Source organism: Onychomys torridus, chromosome 2, assembly GCF_903995425.1.
Source record: "Onychomys torridus chromosome 2, mOncTor1.1, whole genome shotgun sequence".
Classification (NCBI taxonomy): Eukaryota; Metazoa; Chordata; class Mammalia; order Rodentia; family Cricetidae; genus Onychomys; species Onychomys torridus.
In genome coordinates, this window is record NC_050444.1 from 78,055,776 (window position 1) to 78,080,930 (window position 25,155).

Sequence of the window (25,155 nt, forward strand, 5' to 3'; positions counted from 1 at the left end):
CTTCCTCATAAAATATGATAAATTGTTGTAAATTGTCATTTACTCTATGTGTGTGCTAGTTCCGGATCTAACTATTTACATGCAGCTATACAGGTTATAAACACCCTATTGTGCTGTAGAATACTAAGGTCTCTTGGGGAAAGGTCAGTTGGGTCAAGAAACATTTTTCAGCCTGGTTGTGGAGTCAGGGATTGACCTGTGAGATGAGAGGGAAAAGCCACTCTGGAGTGATCCCCTTGTTTTCACTGTTGATTTCACAATGGCCAATCTTACACTCCAACCTCAAGAGAAGGTGTGAATACAGCCACTTATAGGTATATCTGCTTACTAAGCCAGGCATATGCATAACTGGCCTGTGAGAGGTTACAATGCTGGCTACTAGGGATCTTTCAGGCAACATGTCCCCAGCTCCACATCCTCCATTGTGAGTGACTATAATGATCTGCCTGCTGCTGCTCTCCTGTGCACTCCACATGTCACTGGCTCATGAACCACGCAGGCTGCACCAACACTGTAAATGAGGAACGATGAGGCCCAAAGATGGGTATGACCTGGGTACACGTTCAGATCCCCTGTCTTGCTGCCTCTTTGGACACCTCCCATCACACTGACAAACTGCAGTGAGGCATGTGTTGCTTCTACTTACACATGGCCCTCGGCCATTTCCCTCCATCTTCCATGACCTCTGAGAGGCGAAGGAAGTAAGCTAGGAGTTCAAGCCTGAATCAAGGGATGGCACCATGATAGAATTTTCCATCCTCTTGGGTCATAGCCCTGTTTGTGTGCTTGGACTGATGCTGGAGCAGGATCCTGCTGGTTGCTCCTGCTCTTTCCTGTGCCAGGTGCTCTTGTTCTCTGTTATAGGCAGCGTTCACCCTTAGAGTTGCCTTCTGTTTGCCAGAGCTAAAGGGAAGCCTGGGGATAAGTCTGAACCGGAACTAAGTATTAACCACTGCTCAGACCCATCTCTCTAGGCTCCCCAAGCCCTCCGCCATCACAAAGGTTTCTGTCATATGGGTGTTGGGAATGAGAACTAAGGTTTCCAATCAAATCACCAAAATAGCCACTCTTTGGTGTTCCTTTAGAGAATTGAGTCACATTGGCCCTTGATATTTATCAGTGAAGTAGACACGCTACCCGGCTGTCTTGCTGAATTTGTGGAAGACACTAAAAGGTTTCATGTGAGCCACTCCTACTGATGTCAATTTACGAGGTTTGGAACCCAACAACTGAATATCTCTTGCACTAGAAATGTACTTCCCAACGCTAAGCAGCCTCTCAGTGAGACTTTTATTAAACAGTCTTGAGTCTCATGTCCCTCACCCCCAGGCCATTTTTCTAGAAACCATGGAAAGCCTTTTTTTCAGATCCTTCTCACATCCACAGGGCTCCTGGCCAAGAAAGCACTTTCCTCATTTTCCGCCATGAGTCTCACCTCGGCATAGACTACAGAAACCTTTCATGTGGGGAGGCTTAAGGACTGTCAGGCCAACTGGAGGGCCTTCCTGTGGCTGGAGATGAAGGCATGCCAGAAGGCAGAGGCTTCAGATATACATTTCTTTGTACACAATGTTTTAAAATTGTATACATTGAAAACAAAATGCTCTCAGGCCTGATGGCACAAGCCTGTAATCCCAAGGCTGGAGAGGTTGAGGCAGGAAGAGTGAGAGCTCAAGGCTAGCCTGAGCAACTGAGTATGACCATGTCTCAAAATAAAAGTAACATGAGTCAGGGAGCCAAGTATGGGTCATCCGTCATCCCAGCACTTGGGAGGTAGAGGTAGGTAGGAGGTTCAGGAGTTCAAGATCATTCTGGACAATATCATGAGTTTGAGGACAACCTAGACTATATGAGACTATATATAGTCTTAAAAAATTAAATGATGACTTCAGATGTGGCTGAATGGTAGAACATTTAGTAGAGTATTTGTCTAGAGTGCAAAGGGCTGTAGTCCAGTACTGGATGCTCTGGAACAGTTACTCCTTTAGCAAACAAAACAAAACAAAAAACTTCCCGGAAGTTGCCCAGAGTGGTGGAGCACACTTGCAGCCCTATGACTCAAGAGACAGAGAGGAAGATAGCAAGTTTGAGGCAAAAGTGGGCTACGTAGCAAGACCCTGTCTCAAAAAAAAAAAAAAAAAAAAAAAGGTTTGGGCTGGAGCAGTAGCCCAGTGACAGAGCACATGCATAGCATGCATAAGGCCTTGGGTTCAATCCTAACCCTGACAGAAACGGAGAAACTGAAGTGATTATATCCTGCTGGTCCATTTCTACCCTCATCCAGTTTGCTGTTACTGTTTGAGGACAAAAGCAAAATGTGGCTCTCATTAAAACACCAAGGTAAGCATTCTTACCTCCTGTGTAGCTTTCTGGAAGTTCAACTGACGTTTCCATGTTCCCATCCAGGAGGGCTAAGCTTTGCCTTTGATTAAGTCATAGATTCTCAGTGAGTCCTCCTCGGTATCCTTTACCAAAGAAGAGTAAAGGCAGAGAGAAATTGGGAGCACATCCCTGATGAACCACTAAAAAAAAAAAAAAAGGACAAAGAACTTGTATATATTGTATTTTATAACATAAATCTAAGTCATAACATGCTTAAATTTTTCTGTGCTCAATTCCAGAAACATTGAACTGATTGTGTACAGTAGTACTTATAAATATGCATATACACCCCTAATGAAACTGTGCTTACACATGGTTCTGTCCCAGTGTCGTGTCACGTTTACTAACACTTAAAATGACACACAAAAATTCAAAAGGAATCCAGAGGCCAGTGAGGTGGTCCGTGCTTGTAATCCAGTCTTCCAGAGGGTGAAGCTGGAAAGCATACTGAAGCCAGCTTGAGCATCACATAGATTTTTCAACAGGAATTTGAGACTGGATTTCCTTCCTGTTGCCTGATTCCCACCTCTGCTCAGCAGTAGTTCTCGGATTCCATCTTCTGCTTTCCTTTCTGGCCACTACTCCAGCTTCATTCTCCCCTCTCCGCATGCCACCCAGCTTTTACCTTCTCTCCCACTAAACTCTTTCCTCTTCTTACCGTGGACCTACATCACCTTTCCGGAGAAGGACTACTCACCTCCCCACCCTCTAGTTCCAGGCAGAGGGGAAAGGAGGCTGGGTGCAGAGTGACGGGGAAGGAGCCATAATGGACCAACTATGAGAGTGTTCTGGGAAGAGAGAGGGGCATCTCTAAACATCCCCCTGCTAATCATGTGTGTCCTGTCACACCCGCATAGAAGTATTTTGATCCACTCTCCGTACTGACGACAGGTTAATATATCATTTTGTTCACGTGTCATTGGAAGTTTGGGAGAGAATTCACTATTCTACCTACCACCATCAATCATTATGTTAATAGTGATAAACTATATTTTAATCTAAATCTGAATTTTAATTCAATTGTAATATTTTAAAAACAAACTTTGGAGTCCGTGTAAAATTGTAAATACACATTTTGTTTCTCTGACCACATGCTGTACTGAAAATCAGGAAGTCACTGAGATAAATACAATTTTTATATCATAGTCTTTGTGTGTGAACCCATGTACCTCTGTGACAAATAATGGTTGGCTTCCCATAGTGTCACTTGATAAAAAAAAATCATTATCTTTATGCCAAGCAACTAAAACATTCAAAATGGATATTGTGAAGACTAGGCATTGGATTTTTTCTTCTGAATCATTTTAGCTCAATGTCCACAGAACAGATTGTATCTTATCATGCAAGCAACTGGAACAATGTTAGTGCTGGCTTCCCTAACTGTTACAAGCATTAATTGTGAACCTTTCTTTGGTATTTGTGACTGGAGAAGACGATTTAGTTACATTTATTTGGCAAATGTGTCTATCAGGTACCTTCTATAGAAGAGGTTCTGGGTAGATGCTGGCAATGGAGGATCACACAAAGGCAAGGAACCAATATATATACATACAGGAATCTGAGAGATCATCCCTCCACATACTAGTGGTGGTGCACACTATTGTCTCAGCACTTGGGAAGATTTGGAGTTCAGAGCCACCCTGGACTATACACACACACTGCTGGGTAGAAATTATTCAGTGTCCTCAGAGAAGTTTAGAAAGTGTCCATGGAGTCTCAAGAAGGAAGTGGTGGTTTAGAAATGGGAGGTTCGAAGAGAGCATCCATGTCCAGGAGAAGGGGACGTTGATCTTGACCTTGGCGACCGTGGATACATATTTGGATGTATAGAAAGGGCAAAGAATTTTGCAGGGGAGAATCGTTAAATCAGGAACTATTTAGGTATGGGATGGAGTGATTTGTTCTATGTGAGGAGAAAAGAGAGAGAGGATTTGACAGATGAAAAGGCAACAAGGGTCTTCTTATCAGGTTGTAGATATTCAGAAAAGGGCAGGCTTCGGGCGTTGATGAGCAAGTATGTGAGAATCTAGAAGACTATTGGAGAAGAACTGAAAAAAGCAGGCTAGGCAGATGAACCATAGGCCCAGGATAGTCTGGGCAGTGTCCTGAACATAATGTGAGGTTTATGGTGGCCAGTGTGTATGGAAAGCGAGACAGACTGAGATGAGGAGGGAGGGGGCATGGGGCAGATTCTGACAGGAACTGTGTGCTGAGCCAGGGAGTTGGTACTTACCCGCACAGACGAGAGCAGGTTTCTGAGAAGGGTAAGCCAGGCACACTGCAGGCTCAGCAGACTTCCCAATAAACGGCCACTTGCACAGATTTCAGACTCTGTGAACCACATAGTCTCTGTTAGCAATGCCCCTCCCTCTCATCTTTCTTCTCGCTCTCTCCTACCCTCCCTCCCTCCCTCCCTCTCCACTCTCCCCTCCTTCTCTCCCTCCATCTCTCTCTCTCTTCTCTCCTCCTCTCTCTGTTTCCTTCCTCTTCCCCTTTGATCCCTCTCTTCCTTCTGAGTCTCTCTCCCTTCCTCTTATCTTCCCTCTTCCTTCTGCCTCCTCCTTTCCTCCCTTCCCTTTCTCTTTTTGAGACAGAGTCTCAGGTGGCCCACGCTGGCCTTGAACTCACTGTGCAGTGGAGAGTGACCCTGAATTCCTAATCCTCCTGTCTCCACTTCCCAAATGACTTCCTTCTTTTTATACAACCTTTTAAAAAGTATGGAAAACTGTTCTTCCTCCTGGCCATACAAAAGCAGGCCCCAGTCTGCCTTTGGCCCTTTGTCTATAGGTGTAGTCCTTGGGACTGGAGCGGGAAACCGGAAGAGTCACTGAAATGTGAAACCTGGCCGTGATGCTCAGCAGAGTGGGGCTGGTCCGGTGGAAAGAGCTAGTCCGGAGGAAGTGGATGGGAATCCTGGAAGCAGATCCTCTCAGTGACTGCATGTGAGAGATCAGAAAGAAGGGACAGACGTGTTTCAAGGCTCTGGCTTAACAGCTAAGCACCTAAACGGTGCGACTAGTGTCCCCCACTCCCCTGCACCAAGATAGGGGAGGAGTTAGAGAAAAGATGTAATGGTTTTGAAGCTGCTGAGTCCAGCGGGTCTGAGTGGTATCGAGGTGAAGGGTGTCTGCAGCCAGGTGGCTCCGTGGGCCACCATTCCATCCACACCATGTGTCTCACGGGAGCCGCTGAGGGAATGGACACAAATGTTGGGTGTCCCAAAAGGCTATAGGACAGGGGAGAGCTGGTACTTAGAAGCACCAAACCAGCATCAGGTCCCTCGGATGACACTCTTCCTCAGCCTAGACAAAAGGAATGGAGAGTCTCATGGTGGCGAGCATCAGGCACAATATGGAGCAGAACAGAAGAAAAGATAACAGAAGGAAACTATCATGGGACAGAGTCATGAGCCTTAGCACTGTGCAGATAAGAGAAGACAGAGCACTGGGCGGTGGTGGCGCACACCTTTAGTTGCAGCACTGGGGAGGCAGAGGCAGGCAGATCTCTGTGAGTTCGAGGCCAGCCTGGTCTACAGAGTGAGTTCGAGGACAGCCAGAGCTGTTACACAGAGAAACCCTGTCTTGAAAGGCTGAAAGAGAGAGAGAGAGAGAGAGAGAGAGAGAGAGAGAGAGAGAGAGATGTGGAGGGGGGGGGAAGGCAGAGAGGAGAGAGAGAGAGGAGAGAGAGAAGGGGGAGAGAGAGAAGACAGAGGACCCTCTGGACATCATCCTCAGTTCCTATGTTATAGGTGCCATGGCAACCTGTTCTTTCTCCACTTCTTTTTTAGAAGTTGTGCTAAGTGACACATATGTGCTCCATCACATGTGAATTGAAAATAACCCTTTCAAATGACTCTGTGACTCCCATACAGTGCTGTGGTCACTGAGCCATTTGAAGGATGCTTTCTGTCATATAAAAAATTCATCCTAGGGTTGTATATGGTAAGTTCCCACTTCGGCTGGAGGTCAGCTAATGACTGGATGACTCTCAGAGCACACGGTACCCATGCTTTCCTATCCTTTCAGTTTCTACAGAATAGCTGATTGTCGCATAGGGGAGGACAGTTATGTCCCACCTGCAAAACACTCAGCATCTTCTCCATTAACAGGTCCAACCAAGTGTGGAGGAAAAAATAGACACACATTTGGTGAAAGTGTTGGAAAACCAACTGTAAGGTTCTGGAACGTAGGCACATCTTGGAATGGTCTATAAGCCTAGGCAGATCTCAATCAGAATCGCTTGCATGTCGGTGGCCTTCCCGGTAAGATTCTGTCCTGTTAGATCTGAAGGTTCTTATTTTAGCTGGTCTCCTAAAAAGCCCGAGTTCATTGAGATGTGGACACTGTCTGCATCTGTCTTTCCAGTGCATGAAGCTGCTGTGTGAAGAATACACACACACCATGTCTGTCCACACTGCACACCTCCTGCTAACACTCAGGATGCTCGGTGGTTACGATAGGAAGGGCACAAACCACTTTTTTTTTCTGTCTGTTTGGCAATTAACCATTCACTGGCTTTTTTTGTTGTAACATGCACTTCCTTTCTCTTGTTTTCATTCAAGCTGTGTACGCCATGGAAATTAATGTGGAGAAAGACAAACAAACAGGAGAGACCAAGATTCTCTCTGCATCCACCATTGGCCCAGAGGGGGTCCATCAGAGAGGAGTCAAAGTCTATGATGATGGTACCAAAGTAGTGTATGAGGTGCACTCAGGAGGCACTGTGGTAGAAAATGGAGTCCACAAATTAAGCGCAAGGGATGTGGAAGAACTAATTCAGAAGGCTGGACAATCGAGCTTCAGGGGGCACATGTCAGAAAGGACTGTTGTTGCAGACGGGAGCCTGGGCCATCCCAAGGAACACATGCTGTGCAAAGAAGCCAAGTTAGAAATGGTGCAAAAATCCAGGAAAGATCACGCTTCGGGAAACCCTGCGCAGCAGGCCCAGCCCTCCAGCACAGAAGGGCCAGAGGCAAACCTGGATCAACCCGTCACCATGATCTTTATGGGCTACCAAAACATTGAAGATGAAGAGGAGACTAAAAAGGTGCTAGGCTACGACGAAACCATCAAGGCCGAATTAGTCCTGATCGATGAAGATGATGAGAAGTCGCTAAGAGAGAAGACAGTGACGGATGTGTCCACCATCGATGGGAACGCAGCTGAGCTGGTGTCCGGGAGGCCCATGTCAGATACCACAGAACCCTCATCCCCAGAAGGCAAGGAAGAGAGCCTGGCCACAGAGCCGGCCCCAGGTACCCAAAAGAAAAAGCGGTGTCAATGCTGTGTTGTCATGTGACCACTTCTCTCTCCTCCCCTTTCTTCCGGGCAACCTCTCTACTCTCCACCTCTTAAGTAGACCTCACTGTACCACTAACTGCGATACTGTGAACTGGAAGCAGACACCTGCCTCGCCTCGCAGTTGGATTTGCTTTGATCTCTCACTCACATCTTTCCTTCTCACTTGGGAAACAACGTGCATGTGTGTGCTCCATTTTTTTCTCCCCAGGAACTTACTTTTTCCTCTAAACCTTTCCTTGTCTTCAGAGTGAATCAGTGCCCTACTGCTCGATGGGAGAGGACTCTTCATAGCAACTGGTTATCTAGTAGCCTTAATTGACTTGACTGGACTCAAACCTGTTGGCACCGGGGGTTTTCATTTTGGCGTGTGTTCCTCTCTCTCTCTCTCTCTCACACACACACACACACACACACACACACACACACACACACACACACACAGCCATGCCCCTGGCTTCTCACCTGCCTCTTTTGCTGTGTGGATCTTTGTTTTTTTATATCTTGTGTAGCAAAATGCTATGGGCTCTAGCCGGTTGCTAGTGTAGCTAAAAGCGGAGCTACACTACCTAATGTGGCTGTTCAAGGATGACATGTTTTCTTTGCTGCCTTACATAAGCTTCCAGATTGCAGTATTGTGTTTTCCTTCTATTAAAACCAAGATGAAGTTGACTCGGAAGCAAAGTCCCCAGCGCCTGTCCCAGCTGAAGTATAGGGAAGGATTTATCACCTGCTAGTCAGCAGCTCTTTCTCTTTCTCTGGCTTACCAATGAACCCTTTATACAGGATTTTCTAAGGACCTTAGGCCACCACTGTTTTCAGGGTCTGTAGTGCTCACCAATCCATAAGCCTTGGCTCCATGCTCCCCCAAAATGTAAAGTTTTATATTGTTTTCTTTTTCATGGATATTTTCTGATTGAATTCATCTATTTTCAAAGAGGGGATCATTTTGAGAAGTCTCTCTGCAGTGACCATATTTCTTAAAACAGTCTTTCTGACCTATGGGGGCTGTCATTACACCCCCACTGTATCCAGGATGGTGCTGTACGCATTAGCTGTCCATCTCCTGTGCCCGGTTGATTAGTCTCGCATCTGTGCTTTCTTTTTTTTTTATGTCCCCATGGGTAAGAGAATGTTTCAGGTAACCTCAATGTGTAGGTTTCTCCACTCTTAAAAAAGAAAAGAAAAGAAAAATCCTGGCTACTAGTAGTGGCACATGAGGTAGATCTCTGTGAGTTCGAGGCCAGCCTGGTCTACAGAGTGGGTTCCAGGACAGGCAAGGCTACACAGAGAAACTCTATCTCAAAAAAAAAAAAAAAAGGTTTTTCATTGTGAGAAATGTTGAAAGATGAAGAAAGATCTTAAATTCTTCCACATGGTCTGACTGAGTGGCACATTCCTGGGGTTCTTAAAGCTTCATTTGAATTTCTGGAAATTCTAGAATACTGAGGAATCTTTTTTTAACCTAAAACGTGACGAACAGCCCTTGAAATACATTGTTAGCATTGTCCAAATCTGGGCAACCATGCATTTAGTGAAACCAAAGGGAAGGAATTTAGAAAAGAAAAGAAAAATAAGATGAAAAAGAAAAAATAAGATGAAGTGGTGATAGTGTTAACTGTTTAATGAGAGATGACTTTATTTACCCAGACACTCATAATATTGCATAAATTATGTATAAATCAATAATAGAATCATGTACATTCCCACGGAATATAGCCTCAAGAACCACATACTTGACCTCCCACATCAAGTCTCAACATATTTAAAAAGTAGCTCAGAAAAAAAAATAATAATAAGGAAGCTTGAAGAATTGCAGTACAGAGCCAACTAAATTTGTCCCATTGAGCTTGTTGGAGGATAAATCTGTTGTTTTGATCATTTCTTGGCTTAAAATTATATTTATTACGATTAGAGGAAAATGACTTTTTTTTTCTCAAGTAGTTTCATTTTTATTGAGCACATGAGTCATTTTTAATCTTTAATATGTAAACAAGAAAAATTGAAGAAAGGAAGTGAACTAATTTCTCAGATGTCCCCTCCATGGTTTCCCTGAGAGAACTGGAGCATTACCCTAGGTCTGAGCTTCTGAAAAGCAGAGGCAGCAGAGTGCCATGACTCTGTTATCTGGACCCCGGTTCAGTGCCAACAGCCCTCACTGCCCTCAGCTTCACTTTCCTCCACAGGTGGTTAGATAGCACCCAAGCCTTGAGTAAAACGCCATGTGGATAAACCCATTTCCACAAAAGGAGAAACTAGTTCCCAAGGCTTTAGACAATCTATCATTTTAAGAATTCATTTGGGAAATATACAATCTAAAAGTTTACTTTGCCTGTCTCCTTTACTCTCTTGGTTTCAAAAAGCACAGTAAGGGAGTAGATGGTAGAGCTCAGCCCCCCTGGGCTTGATGTTTGGAGCTTCTAGGACACATTCCCCCTGCTCTTCTTAAGAGAACTGCTTATCTATGAAGATAACAGTCTGTACCTCCTACTCTTCATAAGATCTCAAGGACCAAGGATAACCTGCCATCATCTGTGGGTCTTTATTATTATGAGCAAGTGACTGGCAAACTCCGAGTTAGGATTTGCTCTGAAGTTTTGCTATTAAAGAATATCATTCAATCAAAGTATGACATATTACCCTTATTAAAATTATTTGTGGCTACAGTAAATGAAAGTATATTTGAATATGACTGATGTTTGCATACTATTCCAGTCTCTGGGGGATTCAGGCTCAGCAAATCCTCAATCATCCCACCTACAGCATCAAGTCATGGCCTTGATGTTGAAAATGTAAGCAGGATTGTAATTGTGACTCTGCCTTTCCCATGACTATTGACAGTCTCTATCTCTCTGTCTCTCTGTCTCTCTGTTTCTCTGTCTCTCTCTCTCTCTGTCTCTCTCTCATTGTTGTCTGTGATATTACCCCTTCTATAAGTAAGGTATGTGGTTGGGTGGGTGCATAAGCAGAGTAAAGAGCCCATGATGAAGTTGTAGAAGCCACAATCCTGTTTTGAGCTAATGTTAGTTAGGCTGTTCTTTAAAATATAATCCATTCCACCCAACATAGTGGAGCACATCTTTCATCCCAGCATCAGAGAGGCAGAGGCAGGCAGTCCCTGTGAGTCTGAGGCCAGCCTGATCTATATAGTAAGTCCAGGCTAACTAGGGTTACATAGTGAGATTCTGCCTCCAAAACAAACAAACAAAAAAAAAATTAAGCAACAAAAAAGCAAGACAAAAATGTGCAGATATACACACACACACACATATATATATATGTGTGTGTGTGTGTGTGTGTGTGTGTCTAATATATACATATACATATATATTATACAATCAGTTCCCTTTTAAATAAGAGTCAAAAAAGGAGGAAAGAGATATTTATTTTTATTTCAATAGTATTTAATTAGATTCTTTGACAGTAACAATGGCCAAGTCTAGCCACACATAGCTAAAGAATATGGCTTGAATATTCTTGTCATTCTTTTTTAATCTTTTACCCAGAATTATATTATTTTCCTTATGTAACAACAAAACCCAAATTGCTTCTCAGATGTTGGCTAGTATCCGGTGATTCCACTTATCATTGGCGGTGTCCAGGAAAGGTCCAAAAAATTCCCTGCTGTATTGAAAGTTTATAAAAAGGGAAGTGCATATAGAGAGAGCTCCCAAGGGATACAGTGTCATCGCTGGGACAAAACTCTGAAGCCAAACTCCTTCACTTCCTAAAGAAGTTTCTTTGCAGGAACCATAGAACATTCCTGAAAACTGTAAATTACTTAATGCCAGGGGAAAAAATGGGTATCAGAAAAGCAGAGGACAGAGTGAGGTGATCGAGGCAAACTGTCAAAGTACTTGTCCTGGCCCTTCCTTCTTAACACTGACCCTGTCCATTTAAAACATAGGTGAAACGAGACAGAATGTACACTGAGGACATGTTTTGTTGGCATTGTTCTTACTTAAAACCTAGACACTGGGTTCTCTTTTTGTGGCTGTCTACTTGGAGAGTTTAGCTCACTAGTGTGCCCTTCCCTGGAAGATGCACTCTCATCTCCTGTGCTGTCCGTTTACAGTTTAAACCATTCCAAGGTGAATAGTTTCATATTGTATTTTTGTAACACCTACATTTATAACTGAATCCATAAATTCCCAGCATTTTAAAGAGATAGGTTTCAAAAACTTTATAAATATGCAATTAATTATTTGAAAACTCCATGGTCTCTTAATCAAGGTGTATTGATTAGGACAGACTGCGAAAGCATCCTTTCTTCTGCTGGGCTAGTAAACACTGCAGGGGCTTTGGCGCTATTGGTACATAGAAAACAGCTCAAAATAATGAGAAAAAGCGGATCTTAGGTTCCTGCTGGCAGCTCACCTTCATAGCCTATTCTTCTTTAGGATGTACCAGGGAAACCTACCTGCACCTTGTAGGGAAAACTAAAGCCTCTCCTTAGAAGAGTGTGGAGTTTTATGGCTCCAGCAAGCTTCTCAAATCCCACATCACAAAACCCCCAAATGCTGCCTGTTTGGATGCAGCGTGGTATAGAGATTACATCCTGAAATGTTGAAAAGAAAACAGCACTGGTGGTCCTCCAGCCAACCCCCTCAACTTCATTTTAACCCAGTTTAAGAGGCCTATGAGTCCCTTTCCCATGCCAGTCTAACATCAGAGGGTCAGAACTGCCGCACAAAAAACCTAGCTGTGAAAATAAGTAATTAAGGGACCACAGACTTTCTGCATCCAAGATCTGGACAGCCTTAACTTTTGTAGTAATGATGATGATGATGATAACAATAATTTTTCACTGTTTTCTCTTACTAAGCAGGAAAACAAAATGTCTCCTGATGTCAATGACTTTTTTATATTTTGTGACTATTTCTAAGTTTCCACAGGCTGAGGTGTGAATGGTCATTTCTTCCCCTACTGCCTCTGAATGGTCACCTGGGGCGCTTGGGTTTTTCTCAAGTCACTGCATTTTTTTCATAATCTAAACAAAAGCATTTCTCTTACCAACCATAAAATTCTCCCTTAGATTCTCGGCACTCCTTCTGACTTGAAAGAACAGAATCCCAGAAAAAGGAAAAAAAAAAAATAGACATACAGGGTGACTTTCTTTTCTTTTTCTTAGATGGTTAATGTACTGTATAGCATATATGTTTACAGAATGTATTTGCCTTGTGATGTCAACACAATGAATGACAAAAAAAAATTCTGATGTGCCAGTGGATATTTTGCCTTAGCAGTGCTGTTTATGTTCTCCTTTCCTGTCCTGTTGAACAAACAAAAACAAACAGATCAAAGGTTGTACTCCAAAGCTGTGTTAACACAACATTCTCTTCCCCACTCCAACCCAGAACTGTGATGGCATCCCAGGAGCTTCAGGCAGAACCTGAAGGTGTGGCCCAAAGGGGTTAACTAGGCAGCGCCTGGGCCTTGTTTCTCCCTTCCACCAACTGAACGTGTTTCCGTTCCCATCTGAGCCAGAGTCACTCTGACATTCCAGGGGCAGGTCATGGGGAGCACATGCCTTCTTACAGGAACTTCCTCACTGGACTACCCGCTGTGAGAGACCTTGTTAGGCCCCCTACCCGGGTCCAGGAGCACAGCTGTAAGTTGTAAGGACTATCTCTGAAAAGCAACAGACATAGATTTCTATGGGGCCACCCTTCAGGGCATGTATTTACTGTGGTCTAAAATGAGTAGCATGATATGGGTGGGGTAAGGAGTCACTATAGAAATGGACTATTTACATTTACGTATTTTTTTAAAGAATAATATTTTTATAGTGAAATCTATATGCATTATGGAGCTTGTGTTTGAAAACACCCTTGATTGAGTTATTTCTCCATTCCCTTATGGTTTCTTTCTGGTGAGTTCTAGAGCACTAACCCAGATCTTGTGACTCAGCCTTATACTGCCTTTACATGAAATCCAAGGTTTCCAACAGATGTATGCTGTAAGACTGAGCTTTCTGTGTGTGGCCCATTAGATTGTGTTAACTTGATGGCTCTTTGGACCACACCTAAGATAATATATAACTGCCTTTGGGAAGGACATGTGTTTTTCTATGCAAGAGAAACCTAGCAGTGATCCGAGTCCAGTTCTTTCACATGTATGATTAAGGGACCATTCCCTATGGTACATTTATACATATATGGAATAAGATACATGAGATGATGACTTGGAAGTATATAACCATCTGCACTGGCAAAGGTATCCAACCTTTTGACGCTGTCACATGATGATGTCATATAAAACATTTTGGGTATTCAGTAACAGGGATGCTTACAGTGTATGAGCTGCAGTTTGGCTGTGTCTGATCTATAGTCTATACAGAAATAGGGACAACATCAAACTCATCTCATTGGCCTTGTATCCATTGCTGAGGTTGCATTGTGCTTGCTGAGATCCGTAAAAACCAGAAAGAATTTTATCTTCACCCATAGATGGGATTTTGAATTTGTACAGTTCTTGAGTCTGTTGCCCAAGTTTACACCAAATTTATGAGTCCCTGTTTGTCACATTCTGTTTTTGCTGAAACTCTTCACCCATGCCTGTTCCTGTATCCATTTGACAGAGTGGGTCAAACCTCAGAGCCTTCCCACCATTCCTGATTGACTCCCTTCCCAGACAGCATCCTTCCCTGCCCCAAGAGACCAAGATCCTTTCTTAGCAGGCAAGGTCATAAACATTTCTTTCTATTTCAATAAAAATAACCCCTGTGGTTCCTGGGAAAATAATTTTACAATCTTCATCACCAGAATCCACCCCCACCCCCCAAAACAAGCCCAACTCAAGCCCATGCGTGAACCTCACTGCCATGGAGACAGCTGCAAAAAGCAAAAAGAACTATGCAATTGCCTGAAGGTGCTGCCTGGTGCTGAAGGAAAGCCAGACACTCTTGTTACCAAGGAAACCTCCTGGCTTCCAGATTGGGTGGGCAGGGCAATATCACTTAGGTTTGCAGTGCCAAGTCTCTATATAAAGAGGTCAGAGGTCCCCAGGCACTGTCTGATCTGAACTGTTCTGCATGTAGCTCCCCTGAATTCCATGATAGTCTATTCTGACAAGTGGGAAGAAGAGTTCTGTCTTTTTCAGGGTTCTGGAACATTCTTTCTTCCATTCAAACTCCTGGCTTAGGAGAGACAAAAATCTTAACAAGGGTTCCAGAAAATGTTGTGTCTGATGCAGCTTTTCAGTTGAATGTAGGTTGTTGACGATGGGAATTTCAGCTTTAGCTGCTCAGTCAGGATGAGTGGCGCCTGTATATACATCCATTGTGTGGTTGGTCAGTGGGGTGGGGGGCTGGGAGCCTGTTGTGCTTACTCTGAATTAGACTTGCTGGGCTTAGCTGCTGTACTTTGTAACCTGAAGTGTACTTTGACTGTTCTGTTTCCTTTAGATGAAAACAAAACAAAACAAAAACCAACTTCAGAAAAAAAAAAAATCACTGCCAGCGCCATCTGATGCTGTCTGTGTGGCTTCTCTCTGTTCCTCTGTACAGTATTAATAGACAATAAACTGCCTTTTCACTGCATCCACCTCTGTGTGTCTTGGCCCTAATTCTTTCCGCTTCTCACTTGCTCTAAATGAACTTCGGGCTTGACCACGTTGGAGGCGCCTCCAGTCACCCCCTACAACCTAAGATTAATCCAATAGCTCCCATACTGTGGATTGTTCCAGAAGGACCTGGGTGTGCCTGGGAAGGAGAGGAAAGCTCAGTCCTACCTATGGAACATAGATTCCCAGAGGCAAACATTAATCTTCCATCTAAAGAATGTTTCAGGTGATTCTGATCCATGTGTTGTCTGGCCCACACGTCCGGGTGCTCCTGGTAGCTTGCCTGTTCTAGCTGGTTTCCACACTAACTGATCCAATCTCTCAGCATGACTCTCTCTGGCTTTTTTGTGCATCTTTTTCCATACCTGTCTTGTGGGTTTTGTTTTTTATTTTTCTTGCAAGTCCCAGCAATGGTTCAGAATGTTATCTCCTGGGTAAACTTGGGATTCCCCTTAGGTTAAGTTAGTAGTCTTTGTTCAGTACACTCACTATCCAGACACTCCCAAAGAAACACAGCTACTTGTCTCTTGTTCATCACTGTATCTACTTGACCTAGACCAGGACTGATGAACTTGCTCTATACATTAGTAGATAGGAACTGTTTTTTAGTTTTGTGAGCCAAGTGGTCCTTGTCATAATTACTTACCTCAGCTCTACACAACATACAAATGAGAGACTGTGACTGGATTTTGATGATCTGATTCACAAAGCAGGTTTTAGGCCCAATCTGGCCTATTGACTTGTAAACTGTCATCGTTTGACCTAGGTAGGACAGGACCTGTCACACAGTAGGTACTCAAAAAAATTTTTTTAATTGTGGCATGAAAGAATTTTTTAAAAAAATGCATGTGACACCACTTATGGGAGTGTCACAGAAAATTGTGTCCTTGGAGGACATACAGTAGATTAAATTAGTTGAGGGTGTCTATCCATTTGGATTTCAAGGTAGACTTGGGGGGATGTTTTTATGCTTGGAAATTAAAGAAAGACAGAAACATAAATGGCGCCTTGTAGACTATCCAATTGCCAGATTGGAGCTGGTAGGAATTTGAATCAATGCAAAGTGGAGGAAATGCAAAGACCACTTGTCCCTATCATAAGTGATAGAGATGCTGCAACTACATGGCTCCTGTGTATCTAAACATTCAGCCCAAGTGTTTGTAGGCCCGTGTTTTCTCTGATCCGTCCTGTGCTGTGGGTAGCAGAACTTTCTTATTTATTGATTTAATCTTATTTTGTGTGCATTGGTGTTTTGCCTGGAAGTATGTCTGTGTGAGGGTGTCAGATCCCCTGGAACTGTAGTTAGACAGTGGTGAGCTGTTATGTGGGTGCTGAGAATTGAACCTGGGTCCTCTGGAAGAGCAGCCAGTGCTCTTAACTGCTGAGCCATCTCTCTAGCCCATGGCAAGGCTTTCTTTGCATTATTTCCTTGATGAAAAGAATATCATGTCAGTTGGGCAGTGGTGGCACATAGTTTTAATCCCAGCATTTGGGAGGCAGGCAGATTTCTGTGAGTTTAAGGCCAACCTGGTTTACAGAGTGAATTTCAGGACAGCCGTAGCTACAAAGAGAAAGCCTGTCTCAAAACAAACAAAATTATAACATGGAACGTGTAGGCTTAGACCACAACCATGACAGTACATTACAATACATAACCCATGACTCCAGGGCATTCCAATGAAGGAAAATACCAGAACTTTGGTAAGGAATTAATTTCAGCACCCTCAAGGTTGATGTATACATAGGGGGGTGGGGCAGTCCCCTTGGGAGAGTGTGACGTTCTTTTATCCACCAACCCTGTGAGGCTGACATCATTGATATTAAGGGCATAGTAATTACCCTACACACATAGCAGAGCAAAACATTGATTGGGAGTTCCAGGTGATAAGTTCTGCATTCAGCCTTCCAATTCACCACAACAGAAGGCTCTCTGTCATGAAAATGGTGTAAGAATGACCATGAAATTGGATGTAGAAAGATTGGGAAAGCAGGGATCATTCTTTCAAGAAAAGATAAAATGGCACCAGTTATTTGAACCTTTAAACACTGGAGGAAATGGTCGGGGGGATAACAGCGCCCTCTGTAGGCTGGGGGTGTCTCTGCAACACTTCCTGAAGAGAAACAAGGTGACGTCAACATCTATTCATTAGAAGGCGGGTTTGAAGTTCATCTGCATTGAAGTTTAAATGTAGCAGTTCCTCTGCTTTCATTTGTACTCCTTTACTGTGGTTCTTAGGTCTGGTATTTGCAGGGCCGAGATATCCTTTAGTCTTACCGACAATAAGAATGAGCATCAGAGACAGGCAACTTGGAGAACTGGTGAGGTAGCAACTTTTCCCTCCAAGGCTTGGTGACAGAAGGCGATATAACCCAGGGTTGGTTTCAGTTTTAACAAAAGGCTAATCAAATGTAAAAGTAATCATGATATTTCCAGTTTCCTTTTTCATGATGTACTTTCTCATGGAGTACTAAAAACGTGAGCCACAGATGCCTGCTCTTTTTGGACGTTTTTATTTTGTTTATCTGGGGGTGGAGGTCCGAGGACAACTTGCAGAGTTGGGGATTGAACTCTGGTCCTTAGACTTGGCAGCAGGCACCTTTACCTACTGAACCATTTCGTCAGCCCCACTGACCTATTCTTTTCAGGCCAGGGTCCTTCAGTCAGGCCGAGGACAAACTCAAGGTGAGGACAGTTCTGCGGTCTACATGAACTGTCTATGTTAACGTCACACAAGCATTTCCTGAAGTGCTAAGTACTAGCCCCATCTCAGGGAGCTGACACACCCATACTCAGTCCCCCATAACTCAGGACTTTAGAGGATCATGTCAGTTACTTTTACCTTGTGCACATACCAGAGTGTGTGGTATTGTTTAATATTGTGGCCCACATAAACTTACTCAAGAGTTAACTTTAGTGCACTGCCTTAAATAGTTATCACATGCCATAAAAGTAACTCAAAATAAATGAACTTTGTTGATTCCCAGATGACCGCTAGTCAATGAAGTCACCTGAGAACGGCTCCTGTGTGTTCAGAAAAAGGAAAACTATGGTAGATAATATGGTGGTAATTATTGCTCTATGTCTACCATGACCAGACAAAAGGAAAGAGAATCAGAATGATATTGTTCTCTTGGCATGTGCGTGAGTGTCCTATACTGTCAGCCACCCTAAAATCCAAGGAAACACTTCTTCCCCTGTTTGGATTTTTAAAAAGTAAATCCCAGTTTCTCCTTTCAAAGATCAGAGTAAGAACTCTGAAATGACTTGCTCAAGGCGACAGGAAGAGCAGGGACAGCCGAAGTTCTAGCACAGCTTAGAGTGACTTCATGTTCTCTCTGCTGAGCCAGGTGCCTGACTGAACAAAGAAGTCAAGTGCATCAGCAGCACACTCAGACTCTCCTGCTTCACCACACAGCAGTAACATCTGCTCTACCAGAGCTGGCTTGGGCATAAGCAGTGTTTCTAGCCCCAGAGTCTGATCTGGTTGGCTCCTGCATAAAATGGATGGCAGGTGTGAGTTTGCAGAGAGCTGAGGACCCAAGAGCAGAACGCAAGCCTGTGGGGCCTCTGGTGAACTCATGGTTCCATGGTGAAGCATGCTCACCTTCAGCCTCAGGGTGCCTGCTCCCCGGTGCCGGTGCAGGTGCCGGCTCAGAGAATCCTTGAAGAGCCAGGACGTAGTGTGAACTGTGACCCGGCTGATCACCAGGGGATAAGGGGAGCTGAGGGAAAAGGCAGCACCCACGGTGCTTCTTACTTCTGACTCCCCTTCCTTTGATCCCGGGTTCTGCCTGAGACCTAGTCTCTCCTATCTTAGTCTATTTTCTGTGGCTATAACAAAATACCCGAGACTGGATAATTTGCGAAGTACAGAAACGTATTTAGCTTCCAGTCTGGAGGCTGGAGAGTCCATAGCTGCCAGGACTAACTGTGTCATAACATGGTGGAAGGCGAAGGTGACTTCAGAGGGACAAATTGGATGAGCGCCCTCTCCCTGGATACTATCCCACTATCTCTGTAACTAACACAGTCCCTGGAGAGCAAGAACTCACTGCTTTGAGAAAAGACTCGATTCCTCTTTACTGCCTAACCAATCACATCCTAAAGACCCCACCTCCAAATCCACTACAGTGAGCATCTTAGAGGAGACAAACCACACTCAGAGCACAGCATCACCTGCAGGGCATGGTGAACACTTTAGAGAGTTGGACAAGGAAGCACCATGCCCTGGCGTACTATGTTTTTGTTTTCTTGCTTTTGATGTAATAGAATTGGGGAGACTTTTAGTTGGTGTATGGGTCAACCTGAGGCATTTACTTTGTATTATACTACTTACCGTGACAATAATTTATTAAGCTTATTAAGGTAAGTCTGCTGTGTACCTGGTCCTGGGCAAACACCTAGAGATGCCTGGGGTAGGCAGAACAGCCCAGGTTCTGACCCTCTCAGCTCTTGCAGGAAAGTGTGGGCTTGGGATCTGGGGATGAAGTAAAATCCAAAGCATGGCGTTAGCCAGTGGGGCACCCTCAGATAGTCAGTTTCAAGCCTGTTTCTCATCTACATTGCAGAGCTTAGAATATTTTAAGTGGGGTGTGGTGGCACATCCATGGAAGAACCTTCCAGACAGGAGGAGGGGAGTCTGATAGGGTAGGACCCAGGGCTCTGAAGGGACTGAAGAAGTGGCTTGAGGCCAGGCTGTGGATGATCAGATTGTTCCTCTGGGAATAAGTAATAATCTGCAAGTTCAAGGACAGACCACCAACATACTACAGGCCACAGACATACTGAGTTGGCTCACACAAGAGTCTTGGTTTGGTTTGGCTTTCCTTTGTGCCAAGAACCAACCATTCCCATATTTTTATCTTCTCTTGAAACCAGATGGGACCCACATGTCTAGGAGGCAGGAATTTCTTGAATGCTATCTAGGCTACAGGACTCCTTCTCTCAAAACAACAACAATAATAAAAATAATTGAAAACAAGAATTTGAATAGATTACTTGTATATTGTTCATTGCCGTATTCTTCCAAATAGTCAAAAGATGGGGAAACCCCTCCATTATCCATCAACAGATAACTGTAACAAAATATGATATGTCCATGCAGTGGAATATCATTCAGCCATGGAAAGGAATGAAATCTTGAGGTGTACTGCCACATGGACATTGGCAAATTATACCAATTAAGTGATCCAGGTAGGAAAGAGGCGAATGTTGTATTGTTCTAAATATGTGTGTTTCCCAGACTGGTAAAAGTCCTGGAGACAGAAAGTAGGAGAGAGATTGCCAAGGACTGGGGAAGGGAAGACTGGGAAGTTAGTGCTTAATGGGAAGAGATTTTTTTTGTTGTTGTTTGGAATGAAGGGAAAGTTCCAGAGAAGGGCCGTTGTACCACAGTATGAATATACTCAATACTACTAAACTGTAAATGTAAAGAGAGTTAAAGATGATATTAAGATCTCATTAAACGTTCATTACGTTCAGAGGTGAGCTCACACTTAACTAAAGGAAGAATTTACCAAATGAGACCAGGCAAAGGAGGAGGCAAGCTCAGGCAAGGGGGTGTGTGCAAGCAAATTGCAAAGCTGAGTGTGTTTTGATGGAGACTTGGTGATACCTCTGTGTCATAGTCTGATGTCTGTTGGATATTGGAGAGGAGACCTCATTTCAAGGGCTTCGGAGTTCAAGCTGACCCGTTCCGTTGCTAGGCAGAGCAAAGGCCCTAGAACTGTGTGGACAGGGATGATGTAGGAGGCAGAGGCTGCAGAAAGGGTAACCTGAGACATCACAGAAATGAACTAAGGTGTGACCAGAGCCTGAGGGGCAGCCAGGTGTTCTCGATGCAGTTAGGATGGGGGTCACTGTGGACCAAAGGAGACTTGATAGACTTTCAATATGGGGAGGAGGGAAGCAATACTGAAATGCCCAGAAGCAGGACAGCCTAAGCCTGGACACAGGTCCTTCACACAGATCGCCACCACTGTTGCTAATGAACTTGCATGAACTTCTGTGGGTAATGCAGCTCTCTGTCCTCAGTTTCCTCCTCCTTAATATAAGGATGCATGACATGATAGTGTCTTTCTCTCATCGGGCTGCCGGGAAGATGAAATGAGTTATATTTGAAAAGAACTTAGCATGGTGTCTATGGTAGTTAATGCTAATTGTCAAGCTGGAGAGAATCTACAATTGCCTGAGAAATGGGCCTCTCAGGTCATGGATGTGGGGGATTATAGTCATTAGTATAGGAAGAGTGATGTTGACTGTGGGCAGGACCATTCCCTGAGCAGAGGATCCTGGACTGTAGAAACGGAGACAGCCAGCAGGACATGAGCATTGATTGCTCTCTGCTGCTTGGCTATGGATGTGATGTGTGACCAGCTGCTTCTAGCTCTGACCACATTGGCTTCCCCCACCACAATGGACTGTACCTTGGGACTGCGAACCAGAACAAACCCCTCTCCCTTAAATTGCTTTTGTCAGAGAATTTTGTCCTAGCAATAGCAAAAGAAATTAAGACAGTGTTAGACACAGAGTCTATGCTTGCTGCTGTTTTTAGTCTGTCAGACCTGGGAGGTGGGGAGTAAGGCTGGTATGTTGATCTGTACTACCTTATTTTGTGTGTTTGGATTATTTTTATCTTTAGATTTTTATTTATTAGGGTTGGGGATTTAGCTCAGTGGTAGAGCGCTTGCCTAGTAAGCACAAGGCCCTGGGTTCGGTCCTCAGCTGCGGGGAAAAAATTATTTATTTACTTTTTCATTTTATGTGGTCAGTGCACCGTGTGCATGCCTTCAGAGGCCAGGAGAAGGAGTCAGATCTTCTGGGACAAGTTGAGCTACCAGGTGGGTGCTGGGATGGAGAAGCAGACAGTGCTCTCAACCACTGGGTCATTTCTCTAGCTCTGGATTTTTTTAAAAAAAAAAAAACAACATAAAAATAAGTTACCTGGAAAAAACATGTAAATATCACTAAGTTGTTAGTACCTTTCAAGCTTTGATCAGCATGGAAAGTACTTGGGACTCTTGTTCAAATGCAGGATCTGGCAGGGCTAGGCTCAGGTAGATCCAAGGTCTGCATCTCTCCCAGACTTCCAGGAGCTCTAAGACTGCTGGGCCACTAGCCCATCCTCCAGCAGTTATCTTGGGCTATCGAGCAGATTGCCCATACATAGTGACTTAGAGCCCAAATAGTTGCAATCTGCCCTCCATGTCCAATGAATGCAACCACCCAAGTTGGACTAGAAATTTTGGGAGGAAATGCATCTCTACTGAATGTGTGCTGATGTTTTTTACTCATCAGTCCCTAAAGCACAGCTGTGCAAAGAGCATGGTGTAGTGATTGTACTGTATAAGGTACCCAGGAAGATGTGTGTATTATATGCCAACACTCTACTACATACACGAGGGAGCTGAACTTCAGTGGCTCTGATACACTCTGAAGGTCCTAGAGCAAATCCCCTGTGGGTTCTGGGGACTGTTGTTGTCATCGACATCACTCAGAGTGCTGTATGCAGTTCTTCTTTCCCCCGTCCCCCAGCTGAGGACCAAACCCAGGGCCTTGCGCTTGCTAGGCAAGCGCTCTACCACTGAGCTAAATTCCCAACCCCCTGTATGCAGTTCTTGCTCAGGGTCTCTTCCAAGATGGACAGACAGTAACAGGGACTGCAGACATCTCACGGGCTTTATTACTCTCAGGTCTAGCACATGATGCCGGCTGTCCCCGGGAACCTCAGCAGGGGCTGTCAGTTACCTACAACACCTACCTGCTCTACCCAGGGCATCCTCACATGGTAAGGAGCCACTTGTAGCTCAGCAGCTGGCTTCCAAGGGTAGCTGTGCAGGGAGAAAGCCAAGCTTGAAGCACTGTCACTTCGCCTTGCCTCCACAGTCTCACTACGTCACTTTTGTCTCTTCTGAATGCTATGAGAAAGTCACTAGGGCCACCCACAGGCAAGGGTAACCCAACTGGACACTTTATTGAAGGGAGAAGTCTAAAAAAAATGGATGAGTCTTCCAGCCACTAGGAAGGGCTTGTTTAAGAAAGCTGTAGCCGGGCGGTGGTGGAGCACGCCTGTAATCCCAGCTCTTGGGAGGCAGAGGCAGGCGGATCTCTGTGAGTTCAAGGCCAGCCTGGTTTACAGAGTGAGATCCAGGAAAGGCACAAAGCTGCACAGAGAAACCCTGTCTCGAAAAAAAAAAGAAAGAAAGAAAGCTGTAACAGGAACAGAAAGTTGTGGACTTATCTACTGGAGTTATGTTTAAATGTGTGGCTTGAGATGTCATGGAAGCCAAGTGGGTCTTTGTTTCAACAGGCTGGGTAGGCCTATGAATATATCTGGGTGTTGACGGTCCCTACTAGGTGATAGACTTTGTGACTACAGAGTGTAACTTCTTTCTTTTCAGGAGGTCCTGTGTCCAGCACAGAGCTTGGAACACAAAGGGAACCTAATAAACATTTGTTAGATGGATGGATGGATGGATGGATGGATGGATGGATGGATGGATGGATGGATGGGTGGACTGGTGGATGATAATGGTTTTAGGACTGAGAGTCTGGGGTCTGAAAAAGAAACTCGGAATTCTGTAAACATGCCCAGAACTAGCCTCCTGGGCACTTCTCCCAGAGAAAGGGATAATAAAAAATAGTTAGCCCTCAGAATCTGCAAGGCATTGGCTTCACGCTTGTTTGGAGGTCACCAGAGCAGTATGGGCCTGTCCTATCCTGCACCCTCAGTCCCTTGCAGGATCGGTGGCTACAGGAGGCCTGATAGACAGGGGAAACCTCTCAACATGCAGTAAGTAGAAACTGAAACCAGGGGTTGAAGAGAAAATGAAAATGGACAGTGACCGGTGTATTACAACGATGTGTCATTTGATGCAGATCTCTCCATTTCCTGTTTACAACCTACACTGAAGCAACCATTGCTGTCCGGGGTTTTCCCTGGGGACTTCAAACTACATCAGCAGCAGGAAGAAGGCAGGAATTTCCCAAGGCAAAAGTCCCACTTTCCTGGCTAATTGGGAGGTCTGATTGCACCTTCCATGGGGTGTGAGAATTTCTACATTGCACCCACTACAGCATCTACCACTTATAACTGGCTCTCAGCCCCACAGTCAGCACAAAGAAATTAGGGATGGAGCCCTCAGGAATCTCATGTGATGGTCAGAGCTGATCAAGAGTCTTCCTTGGCTTTTCAGTACCCAGTAGTCTATTGGTAACCAGAAAGGCTGTCTTGTCAGGCATAGCGTAGGCTAGCTAGCCATCAGATTGTCTATCTCAGAATTTCTTTCAGCAGCCTCACACCATCCCCCACTTTTCATGGAGTGTCCTAGCACATGTCTTGGCTCCTACTTGCTGATACTAAGGAGCTTGGTATCAGCAATGAGACATAAGCTCAGAGGAGACAGTGCCAGAAAGCCACTGTAGGGTTGTCAGATGCAAAGACTCTAGCCTGGATAGTTCTTCCCTGCACACTCTTGGGCACTGTGAGTGTGTACAAACACAATATACCTGTGCACAGACAGATATGTGCATATGCATATTGTATGTGTGGCAGTGAAGTAAAGAAACTGCTGAAATAAACACTCCGTTATTAGAGCCAAGTTTTTATTGTGAATAAGAGAGAGAAAATATCCAGAAGCATCTGGGAGAGGCAGAGCGAAGAGAAAGAGAAACAGAATGGATGTGGCCAGGGACAGGAAAGGAGAAAAGCAGGAAACAGCCATGGAGATAGCAAGATAGCAAGAGAATACTGAGAAGTAGACAAAGCAAGAGAAGAATACTGAACAGAAGACGAGAGCAGGAGAGTATGGAGTCTCCTGACCAGTAGAGGACAGCAAGAGAGGAGGTGGTGGACAAATTGTGTGGATTATAAGGAGGAGCTGCAGGGAGGGAAGAACTAGCATGGACTTGGAA

At 44.4% G+C, this 25,155-nt stretch overlaps 1 protein-coding gene across 5 annotated transcripts in view; it reads left to right on the plus strand.

The window, feature by feature from the left end:
- Palm2akap2 (PALM2 and AKAP2 fusion) overlaps positions 1-25,155 on the plus strand; it is a 474,173-nt gene that overhangs the window by 282,764 nt on the left and 166,254 nt on the right. For 3 of the 5 annotated variants that reach the window (XM_036179073.1, XM_036179074.1, XM_036179075.1), the window contains exon 7: positions 6,944-7,636. The exons of the other annotated variants lie outside the window; for them this stretch is intronic. In XM_036179073.1, the coding sequence (XP_036034966.1) occupies positions 6,944-7,636 (693 nt within the window). The remainder of the gene's footprint in view (positions 1-6,943; positions 7,637-25,155) is intronic. 5 annotated transcript variants of the gene reach the window in all.